Source organism: Miniopterus natalensis, chromosome 6 (assembly GCF_054644295.1).
Source record: "Miniopterus natalensis isolate mMinNat1 chromosome 6, mMinNat1.hap1, whole genome shotgun sequence".
Classification (NCBI taxonomy): domain Eukaryota; kingdom Metazoa; phylum Chordata; class Mammalia; order Chiroptera; family Miniopteridae; genus Miniopterus; species Miniopterus natalensis.
In genome coordinates this window covers 8,920,936-8,933,139 of record NC_142086.1, presented here as the reverse complement: position 1 = coordinate 8,933,139, position 12,204 = coordinate 8,920,936, and the positions used below count along the sequence as shown (strand labels likewise).

At 38.2% G+C, this 12,204-nt stretch overlaps 1 protein-coding gene across 1 annotated transcript in view; it reads left to right on the top strand.

The window, feature by feature from the left end:
- The first annotated feature begins 863 nt into the window (after nucleotides 1–863).
- CP (ceruloplasmin) overlaps nucleotides 864–12,204 on the top strand; it is a 72,048-nt gene continuing 60,707 nt past the window's right edge. The window contains exon 1 of the mRNA XM_087818077.1: nucleotides 864–1,047. Coding sequence (XP_087674203.1) covers nucleotides 902–1,047 — 146 coding nt within the window. The 5' untranslated portion in view covers nucleotides 864–901. The remainder of the gene's footprint in view (nucleotides 1,048–12,204) is intronic.

The following is a 12,204-nucleotide window of genomic DNA, read 5'->3' as shown; positions in this document are numbered from 1 at the left end:
AGAGGCAAAGGTTATATTAGCACAAAGTGTGCGCTGTTATCATCAGGATTCTCTTCAGCAAAAAAAAAACTACCTTATATTTTTAGACAAATATGTCATGACTACAGAGGATATTAAAAGAAAGTCTTTTACCCTAAAATTCATGTCCATATCAAAGACAGAAATCCTAGGGTAATAAATTGGGTACTCTCTAGTATTTACTGAGGCCAACCTTTGCCTTTGAAGTCAGGTTGATTTATGTCTGATTTCTCTGATGATTAAAACAGAACTGTCAACCCCCAGTGTGCTCTGCTACTGACTGCAGACAGCAATACAGAACAATCTGAAACTTTCCATGTAGATGTGTTCAGACCTTACAAAATAGATAAATCCTTCAAAATAAAATTTTTAGTTTTAGCTACTTAAATTTGGCATGGTAACAATCACGTTTCGTGTCTTAAAGTTGCAACTAAGTATTGTTAGGCTTTTGCAAGTTAAAGACCCACGTGTTTTGATCCATTTTGCATAATTTTTACCCTGGTTTATTGAAAGTTCACAGTGTGTAGGGCATTGTACTGTGGCATGTTGTTGGAGGAACAAAAGAAGCATTTAGAGGTGATCTCTGCCCTCCTGGAATTTACACAAGGAGGGGAAGAAGCGCAGACTTTTGCACGCTCTAGTCCTAGCAATAACTGTTGACTTTTATGCGTAATCAGAAAAGCTTGGCAACGGAAAACGATTTTTTTCTGGGTTTACGAGAACTGAAAAAAAGTTGAAAATGTTATTTGCTTTAACGAAACAATTTACTCTTATGCAACACTAAATTGGGTCAATCAAGCAAATAAAGAAAGAAAGCCTTACTTATAAAACCGCCCGCTCCTGGTTTCACTTCATTGCCTCTGGGGCTCCAAGAGGGGGAAAAATGAAGACTTTGTTGCTGAGCATTTTTCTATTTTTATGTAGTACTGCAGCCTGGGCAAAAGAAAAGCATTATTACATTGGAATTATTGAAACAACTTGGAATTATGCCTCTGACAGTGGGGAAAAGAAACTTATTTCTGTTGACACGTAAGTCACTATTTTTATTGTTTATAAACCAAGTTTGTAAATTATCAATTTAAAAATAAAGTCATGAAATAGTTATTTAATTTGTTATATACAGAAACTGCAGAATGTGGACTTGAAACCCAAGACACTTTAATAAATGTCCTCTAAGTTCCTGGGGGGTTTTGTTTGCTCGTTGTTTGTTTGTGTGAGAGTGTCCCTGCTCCCACGCCCTTGGTCCCGGGAGCTGTGGGCTTCCTAGGGCCTTGGCAGGTTGTTCCTGCAGCTCCCCTCAGTTCCCTTGCTTGTCCATGCAGACCTTCGTTACTCTAAATAATGACTGTATAAAATGTTATGTTTATTATATACCATTTACTGATTATTAGTGGTAAGGATAAATTTTTTCATCCTTTAAAACATCATTTGTAGAAATCAAATACAAGTTTAACAAATACGACTGTGCCTAATATTTGTTGATGACTCTGGACAGTTAACTGATCTCTCTCAGCTTCAGCATCCTGATCTGTAAGATGGAGAAAATAAGAAAACCTTAAAAGGTTGTTTGAAGAGTGGGTGCTTATAAAACTCTCAATACAGTGCTTAGCACACATGACAAGTGCAAAAAATGTGAGATATTGATTATGATGCCCCCCAAAACTCTATGTACTTAACTGTGTTTAGGTTTCAGTTAAAAGACCCCCTATTTCCAGCAATATTTACCATCCTCAGAAACAAGAGTATAGTTGTCCTGAAGTCTGTGGAATGGAAGTTTACCTATGCTGAGGTCTTCACTTTTTTTTTAACCCTCACCCGAGGATATGCTTTTCATTGATTTGGGAGAGAGAGGAAGGGAGAAAGAGAGAGAGAAACATTGATGTGAGAGCGAGGCATTGATCAGTTGCCTCCCGGAAATCGAACCCAAAACGTGGGTGTGTGCCCTGACCTGAAATTGAACTTGTGACCCTTTGGTGCTCACGCGGATGCTCTAACCAACTGAGCCACAGCAGCCAGGGCTAAGGTCCTCACTTAATAATGTTAATAAACATTTACCATCAAATTGAAGTTTTGCATTGAAAGGCAATGTTCACTACACTTAGAAACATATTTTAATGGTGATAAAGCACAAATGATCCCAATGACCATCAGCTGCTAAGACTGTATCTTTGAAAATAGCTAAACAAGTATGTCAAATTTTATAATTGTTGACTGCTGATAGGCATATACTATTCTTATTAATTCTATGTATGTGTGAAATTTTTCACAGTAAAAAATAAATGCATAGATGATAATACTAATTGTTGTTATTAATTTAGTAATATACTGTAAGGGCAGTTCTGGCCTAAAAATAACTCATTGTAAATAAAACTAATAGATCTTGCAATTACATTTTCAAACCTGGTTTTGGGGTAGCACTCTCTTCTTAGGTGTATGACATATTTTCATGGTTTCACCAAAACCATTATTTTGTATGGATTCAGTATTATTTCCCCTGATTAAATGCACTGTAAATTATATGCAGTTTTGGGGAGAAACTAGCACATTAAAAACAATAGATGCATTTTTTTTAAAAAGGTACCATCCTACTCCGTGTTCCCAACCACCATCCTTCTGCCATTATTCAGGGTCAAACACCAATCAGCTTTACTGAGCATAAACTAAGTACAAGACGTTGCCCCAGGCGTGCCTCAGCAAAGTAGTCTCTAATTCTCGAACTAGAGAATAGAAGAGAGAGGGAACTTAAGAATTTTTTCTTGGGGGTGGGGTGTGTGTAAGTAAAGCATTTCTTTGTTTTTATCCTGTCTGTCCTCAGGAGGTTATGCAACATCGGTTTAATAATCTCCTGTGGCTTCAACATAGCCTAGGGTCATGCAAACTCTAATGGCACTGTCTACTCTGCCTGTGGCTTTTTAAAAACACATCTGAACAGTAAATATTGACTAGCGCTTCAGTAATTTTGCCAATAGTATGCTAAACTCTTCGTATAAATGAGCTTAGGTAGCAATTTTTTGCTTCCTTCTCAGTCTTTGAGGGCCAGCATGCCCGGCTGTCTTAGAAAGGCTGCTGGAACAAAATGCCACCCACTGGGTAGCTTACGAGCAACAGAAATTTAATTCTCACAGTTTGGAGTCTGGGAAGCCCCAGATCAAGGCGCCAGCACGGTCATGTCCTAGTGAGAACTCTCTCCCTGCGTCACAGCCTTCCCACTGTGTTCTCATCTGGTGAAAGAGGCCAAGGGTCTCTCCGCAGCCTCTTTATAAGGAATCATCCCACCCCTGAGGGCCCCATTCTTATGGCCGAAGCACCTCCCAAAGCCTCAGCTCCTAATACCATCGCCTTAAAGGGTAGGATTTCAACATCTGAATTTGAGGAGAACATAAGCATTCAGGCCGTAACACCAACCCAGCCAGCAAAGGGTGACGGGATCTCACCAGATATAGATGGTATTCCTCATTTTGTGAAGGCTAAAAAGAAGTGGAGACGAACAGGCTGAGAAACAAGATTGAAAGATGCGAGAGGGGAGTTAGGCAGGGAATGAAGTTGATGTTGACCTTGAAGATCTGGGACAATCTAGAGGAAAATATCTACTGAGATGACAGAAAATCCATCCGCTATGTTCACTGCTTGGTCAGTAGTACCTAGAACATAGGAGACACTAAATAAATATTTGTGAATAAGTAAAAATAAATGAATAAGAGATATATAAAAAGCTAGAAGAAATGATAGGCTGTGCTATAAAAACTTACACTTGCTCCCAATGTGGACAGAAGGAATTCGCTTTACCCCTTCAAAAATGGTCTTAATTTTTTTATATGATCAAAGAGGTACAATTATTAGCTAAAATACTCTGAAAAAGTCAGTTATAATTATTCATACTCGGAGGTTGCCAAATAAAAAATATCAAGCGATAGCCAGTGAGGTACAAACACTTTATTCGGGATGGCTGTGTGAAAGAGCTAATTAAGCCGCTGTAGCATTTTACATTTCAAGCTCTGAGATTTATTATCACAGTTGCTCTTTTCATGTTGTGCTGGTGAAGCCAGGCTAGTTGGGGCCAATCCCCCACTGGCTTGTGCTATGGACACCCAGGTTGCAGCTTTGCCTACCAGCTAATTTTTTGTTTTCCTTGTGATTTCTGTGAGTAGTAGGCAGAATTTCTTAAATGGCCCCCAAAGATGTCCTATCCTAAATCTCCATGATGTGTTGAGATAAAACTTCCACGATTTATGTTATATTCAATGATACAGCTGACTTTAAAATACGGAGATGATCTGGGTGGGCCTAACCTAAAGCAAAGAACTCTCCAGGGGAACAGAGGGGGTCAGAGAGATACAAAGAGATTTGAGGATTCAACAAATTTGCTGACTTAAAGATAGAAGGGCCCCTTGAGAAGGAATAAGGGAACCTTAAGGAATTGGGAGAGGTGCTCAGCTGACAGCCAGCAAGGAAACAAGATTTCGATCCTATGAACACAAGGAACTGAACTCTGCCAACAGCAAGGATGAGCCAGGAGGAGGTTTCCGCAGCAGAGCCCCTGGGCGAGCACTCAGCTGCCAGCGCAGGGACAGCCTGAGCTGGGACCCGGGCGGCGGTGCCAGACTTCGGCCCCAGGAACTGTGAAATAATAAATGAATGTGGTTTTCAGCTGCTGTGTGATCGTTTGCTGTGACCAATAGAAGACTCATATACTATGTCTCAATTAATGAAGCCAAGACTCCAGAAACTTTTCACACATATTACCCATATTTTAGTAATCATGTATATACATAAACCGAAACCGTATGAGTGCATTATGAATTTATTATCTTACTAAGGCAATATAAACTTTTTAAAATTCCCCTACCATTCAAAACTCACTTCTGGGTCTGACCCTACCAGAAATTATAGAAGTTGGCTATAGGATTATAGACACTGGGGGATGAAAAAGGAAAGATGTGATTACTGAGAGGGGGACATAGCTATTCTAACGAATAGAAGAGAGCATGTTACAACAGTCAACAGGAAGAACTACAATTAAAGTGAATTTATTTTTGGTTCAAAGGGCAACTATAATAGATTCTTTTGATGGAGTATCTGACTGGCAAACTTCCTGCAAGCTTCCAGTAACTGACCCTTTGTCCCCAAGCTGCATCCTTGTAATTAAATAGACATTCCCCAATGACAGTTTGATGTTCATGTGGAGACAGAAATAAACAAATACACCTCCCCCAAAGTATCACATGATGCAAAACACTTCTCAATTTGGTTCACTTGATTTTGTTTCACCACAAGAGACGAGATGTGAGACATATTTTGCATATTGGTATGTATATAAAAGGAGTTTCAAATTTTAAAAACCCTGAATATATTATAAGTTCAGATCAAAAGTAATTTTCACCTCCCCCCAAATTACTGTATACAAAAAAATCTCAAAGCTTAGGCAATGCTCCTCCTAATTCAGGGAATGATTAATACAAGAGAATTTCAATGCAATAAAAGCATTTTATCAAAGACGACTCTATTTAAATGAAGTCTTAAGAATTTGAGAGCAATTTTGTTTTGCATTTTTAAAGTTAAATTTATTGAATGCCATTGATTAATAAAATTATACAGATTTCAAGTGTACAGTTCTATAATACATCAATGCAATATATTGCATTGTACATTGTTGTTTTTTTTGACAGTATTACAGATGTCTCCCATTTTCTCCCTTTTTGCCCCCCTCCACCCAACGCCCGCCCCACCCCAGGTCTTCTCCACACTATTGTCTGTGCCCATGGGTTATGCATATAGGCATATAAGTTCTTTGGTTAATCTCTCCCTGTCCCCTCCCACCAACACCACCCCCCAATGAGATCTGTTATTCTGTTCCATGCATCCTTACCTCTGGCCTTATTCTGTTCATCAGTTTATGTTGTTCATTAGATTCCACTTATAAGTGAGAGCATGAGATTTGTCTTTCTCTGACTGGCTTATTTCACTTAGCATCATACTCTCCAGGTCCCTCCATGCTGTCTCAAAGGGTAAGAGATCCTCTTTACAGCTGCATAGTATTCCATGGTGTAAATACATCACAGTCTTTTAATCCACTCATCTACTAATGGGCACTTGGGCTGTTTCCAGATCTTAGCTATTGTAAATAACGTTGCTATGAACATAGGGGTGCATATATTTTTTCTGAGTTGTGTTTGGGAATTCTTAGGATATATTCCCAGAAGTGGGATCACTGGGTCATAAGCAGTTCCATTTTTAATTTTTTTGAGGAACCTCCACACTGTTTCCCATAGTGGCTGCACCAGTCTGCATTCCCACCAGCAGTGCACCAGGGTTCCCCTTTCCCCACACCCTCGCCAGCACTTGTTGTTTGTTGATGGAGCCATTCTGGCAGGTATGAGGTGATGCCTCATTGCAGTTTAAATTTGCATCTCTCTGATGATTAGTGACATTGAGCAATTTTTCATATGTCTATTGATCATCTGTATGGTCTTTTTGGTCAAGTGTCTATTCAGGGCCTTCGCCCATTTTCTAATTGGATTGTTTGTCTTCCTGGTGTTGCAGTGTATGAGTTCTTTGTATATTTTGGAAATTAAACCCTTAACAGCTCTATCATTGACAAATATGTCTTCTGATACAGTAGCTCCCTTTTCATTTTGTTGGTGGTTTCTTTTGCTGTGCAGAAACTTTTTAGTTTGGCATAGTTCCATTTGTTATTTTTTTCCTTTGTTTCCCTTGCCCTAGAAGATGTATCAGTGAATATACTGCTACGTGTGATGTCTGAGATTTACTGCCTATGTTTTCTTCTAGGATTTTTATGGTTTTGAGAGTTACATTTAAGTTTTTTATCCATTTTGACTTTATTCTTGTGTATGGTATAAGTTGGTGGTCTAGTTTCATTTTTTTGCATGTACCTGTCCAATTTTCCCAACACCATTTATTGAAGAGACTGTCTTTACTCCATTGTATGCTCTTACTGACTTTGTCAAATATTAATTGGTCATATTGACATGGGTCTGTATGCCTATTCTTGTGCCAGTACAAGATTGTTTTGATTACAATGGCTTTGTAGTATAGTTTGATATCTGGTATTGTGATTCCTCCAACTTTGTTGTTCTTTCTCAAGTTTGCTCTGGCTATTTAGGGTCTTTTTTAGTTCCATATAAATTTTTGGAATATTTTATGTAGATGTGAAATATGCCCTTGGTATTTTAATAAGGATTGTGTTGCATCTGTAGATTGCTCTGGGTAGTATAGACATTTTTAATGATGTTAATTCTTCCAATCCATGAACACAGTATATGCTTCCACTTTTTTGTGTCTTCCTCTATTTCCTTTTCAATATCCTATACTCTTCAAAGTATAGGTCTCTTACCTCCTTGGTTAAGTTTTTCCCAGGTATCTTATTTTTTTGTTGTTGTTGCTGTGGTAAATGGGATTTTCTTTAAGTTTCTCTTTCTGAGGGTTCATTATTGGTGTATAAAAATGCCATCAATTTCTGGGTGTTAATTTTATATCCTGCTATTTTGCCGAATTTATTTATTATATCTAGCAGGTTTTTGGTGGAGGTTTTAGGGTTTTCTATGTATGATATTGTGTCATATGTGAATAATGACAGTTTTACTTCCTCCTTTCCAATTTGGATGCCTTTTATTTCTTATTCTTGTTTAATCGCTGTGGCTAGAACTTCCAGTACTATGTTAAATAAGAGAGGTGAAAGCCGACATCCCTGTCTTGTTCCTCATCTTAAGGGAAACACTTTTAGTTTTTGCCCATTTAGTATGATGCTGGCTGTAGATGTGTCATAGATAGCCTTTATTATGTTGAGGTATGATCCCTTTATTCCAACTTTGCTGAGCGTTTTATCATAAGCAGGTGCTGGATTTTGTTGAATGTTTTTTCTGCATCTATTGATATGATCATGTGGCTTTTATCCTTCATTTTGTTTATGTGATGTATCACGTTTATTGATTTTCAAATATTGAACCATCCTTGCATCCCTGAAATAAAATCCAATTGGTCATAGTGTGTGATCTTTTTAATGTATTGCTAGATCTGGCTTGCTAATATTTTGTTGAGGATTTTAGCATCTATGTTCATCAGGGATATTAGCCTATAATTTTCTTTCTTTGTAATATCTCTATCTAGTTTTGGAATTAGGATAATGCTGGCCTCTTAAAAAAAGCTTGGAAGTCTTCCCTTCTCTTGATTTTTTGGAATAGTTTCAGTAGGATTGGTGTTAATTCTTCTTTGACTGTTTGGTAAAAGTTACTTGTGAAACCATCTGGTTGAGGGCTTTTGTTTGCTGGGAGTTTTTTTTATTACTGCTTCAATTTTATAGTTATTACTAGCTTATTCAAGTTTTCTGCTTCTTCTTGATTGAGTTTTGGCAGATTGTATGTTTCTAGGAATTTGTCCATTTCTCTCAGGTTGTCCAGTTTGTTGGCATATAGCTAAATGTTCAAAGTATTTTCTTACACACCACTGTAGTTCTGTGATGTCAGTTCTTATTTTGCCTCTTTCATTTCTGATTTTATTTATGTCGGTCCTCTCTCTTTGTTTCTTGGTAAGTCTGGCTAAAGGTTTGTCAATCTTGTTCATCTTTTCAGAGAACCAGCTAGCTCTTGGTTTCATTGATATTTTGTTTATTTGTTTCAGTCTCTATGTCATTTATTTCCACTCTGATCTTTATTATTTCCTTCCTTTTACTTACTCTGGGCTTTTCTTGTTCTCTTTCTAATTATTTTAGTTGCAGGGTTAGATAGTTTATTAGAGATTTTTCTTGTTTTTTGAGGTAGGCCTGTAATGCTAAGAACTGCTTTTGCTGCGTCCCATAGATTTTAGATTGTTGTGTGTTCATTTTCATTTGTTTCCAGGAAGTTTCTTATTTCTTCCTTGATCTCATTGGTAATTCATTTATTGTTTAATAACAAACTATTTAGTCTCCATGTATTTGAATGTTTTTGAGCTTTTTTTATTGCAGTTGACTTCTAGTTTCATGCCATTGTGATCCGAGAAGATGCTTGATATGATTTCAATTTTCTTGAATTTGTTAAGACTTATTTTGTGTCCTAATATGTGGTCTATCTTTGAGAATGTCCCATGTGCACTTGAGAAGAATGTGTACTCTGCTGCTTTGAGATGACATATTTGGTAAATATCAATTAAATCCATCTGATCTAGTGTGTCGTTTAAGGCTGCTGTTTCCTTGTTGACTTTTTTTATCTAGATGACCTATCCAGTGATGTCAGTGGGGTGTTAAAGTTCCCTACTATGAGTGTATTGCTATCAATATCTCCCTTAAAATCTTCCAGAAGTTATTTTCTGTTTTGGATGCTTCTATATTGGGTGCGTATATGTTTACCAGGGTTATATCTTGTTGTTGGATTGATCCCTTTAGTATTATGTAGTGACCTTCTTTGTCTCTTGTTATGGCCTTTGTTTTTAAGTCTATTTTGTCAGATATGAGTATCGCTACCCTACCTTTTTTTTTTCATTTTCATGGTGTATTTTTTTACATCCCTTTACTTTCAGTCTGTGTCAATCTTTTGTTCTGAGGTGAGTCTCTTATAGACAGCATATATATGAGTCATGTTTTCTTATCCATTCAGCTACCCTATGCTTTATTGGAGCATTTAATCCACTTACATTTAATGTTATTTTGAAAGGTACTTATTTATTGCCATTTTTCCCTTTTGCCTATGTTTCTCTGTCTCTTGATTCCTTCTTCTTCTTACAGCAGCCCCTTTAACATTTCCTGCAATGCTGGTTTGGTGATAATGTACTCCTTTAGCCTTTTTTGGTCTGGGAAGCTTTTTATTTCTCCTTCAATTCTAAATGATAGCTTTGCTGGATAGAGTAGTCTTGGGTTCAAGTCCTTGCTTTTCATTACTTTCAGTACTTCATGCCAATCCCTTCTGGCCTGAAGTGTTTTTGCTGAGAAATCAGCTGACATTCTAATGGGTACTCCCTTATAGGTAACTTTCTGTCTCTCTCTTGCTGTCTTTAAGATTCTTTCTTTGTCTTTAATGTTTGTCATTTTGATTATGATATATTTTGGAATGGGTCTCTTTGGGTTCATATTGATTGTAACTCTCTGTGCTTCCTGAATTTGTGTGACTTTCTCCTTCACCAGGTTAAAGAAATTTTCTGTTATTTTTTCTTTACATAGGTTCTCTATTTCTTGCTCACTTTTTTCTCCTTTTGTTACCTCTATGATGCATATGTTGCTACAGTTCTGTTGTCCCAAATTTTCCTTAACCTATCCTTCTGCTTTTTAATTCTTTTTTCTTCTTGCTGCTCCAATTGTGTGTGTTTTTCTACCTTGTCTTCCAAGTCACTAATTTAATCTTCTGCCTCATTTAATCCACTTTTGACTCCTTCCAGGGTTTTCTTGATGTCAGATATGTTATTCTTCATTTCCAATTGATTCTTATTTATGGTTTCTATTTCTTGTTCCATGCTGTTGTAGTTACCATTGAGTTTCTTGAAATTCTCACTATGTTCCTTCAGCATCCTCATAACCATTGCTTTTTGAACTCTATAGCTGATAAATTGCTTGCCTTCATTTTGTTTAGCTCTCTTTCTGGAGTTTCATCATTTTCTTTCATTTAGGGGTTGTTTCTTTGTCTCCCCATTTTTTTCTCCCTTTATATTTGTTTTTATGTGTTATATCAAACTGCCATGCCTCCCAGTCTTCGTGGGGTGGCCTTACGTAGTAAGTGTTTTATAGGACCCAGAAGTACAGTCTCTTAGATATTCTGAGCTGGGTGCTCTAAGAATGTTCTTTGTTTTAGTTATTTGGGCTCTCCTGTTGTGATTGGGTCTTGAATGTTGTTGTCCCATTCATGGGTAGGATCTCCTCTCAGGCCGGCTGACTGTGAGGCTCACCCCCAAGCACGACATGTGAGCTGTTGTGCAGGTGCTGGCAGAACAAAACAGAACACAACACAACAAAACAAGAAGCAAAACAAAAAACATACACAAGACCCCTACAGCAACAACAAAAGCAACCACAAAAGAAGAGAGAACTAGGAAGGAAAAAAGAGAACAATAATAGAAGACGAAATATATATGAGAAGAAAAAAGAGGGAGGAAAAAGAAATATGAAAGGGCAGAGATGAAAGAAAGAAAATAAGAATAAAAAATAAGGGAAAGATGCCCAGCCTGTGTGGCTCAATGGTTGAACGTAGAGCCACATAGGAAGAGGTCCCTAGTCCTATTCCCAGTCAGGGCACATGCCCAGGTTTCAGGCTCGATCCCCAGTAGGGGGCGTGCAGGAGGCAGCTGATCGGTGTGGATGCATTGACGTTTCTCTCTCTCTCTCCCTTCCTTTCTCTGTAAAAATCAATAAAAAACATATTAAAAAAATAGAGGAAGGAAATGGTATAAAAGAAAAGAGGAAGAAAAAATCATGAAAAGGAAAATAGAGCAGAAAAAGCAGAGAGACAAAAATAAGAAAAGGAAAAAGGAAGATGAACCAGGAGAAAGAAGAAAAAAATAGAGCAAGAAAAGGGAAGAGAAAAATTAGATCCATGAAAGAAAAACAGAGACTAAAAACAACAAATCAATAAAGAAGAGAGATAAAGGAGATAAAGAAAAGGAAGTGAAATGGTTTCTTCTCAGCAGCACTGAGCGCCTCCTGGGAGCCTCTTTGGGTCCTACTCTCCTAATGACAGGCTGACTGTTCTCTCTGCCAGGTCTGGACTTCGTGGGCAGTACTTAGGTGCTAACCACTGTCAGACACTGTCCTACTTTGGTTCTCAGCAACCTCTTTGAAACTTCCAGGGTTTCCACTGTTGGTGTCTGTCTCCACAGGACCTGGCTGGGTACAGGAGGGGCCAAACTGCACTCTAAGGGGTTTGTTAGCAGCATGGGGTCGAGGGATCAGTCAGCAAATGTCCCCAGGTTCTCCAGGCTCAGGCTCCACCTGCCTTCATCTGCCAGCGGGCAGTCAATTTTAACCACTAAAAAGTCTGTTTCTGAAAGGCTTTAGGCGGAATCGGGAATATAGACCTCTGGGTCTTCTGTGGGGGAGTGCTGTTCAAATTTCAGGGAAAGCGATGGGTGTGTTTCCCCCTCCCAGAGCTGCTCCTCTGAAAGTGTGGGAATATTTCCCTGCCCTCTGCTGGGTGCGGATCCTCAAATGCAGTCCAGTGGGATAAACTGGATCCTGGGAGTTTGTATCAGCTCTCCAGGGATAGGGGAGCA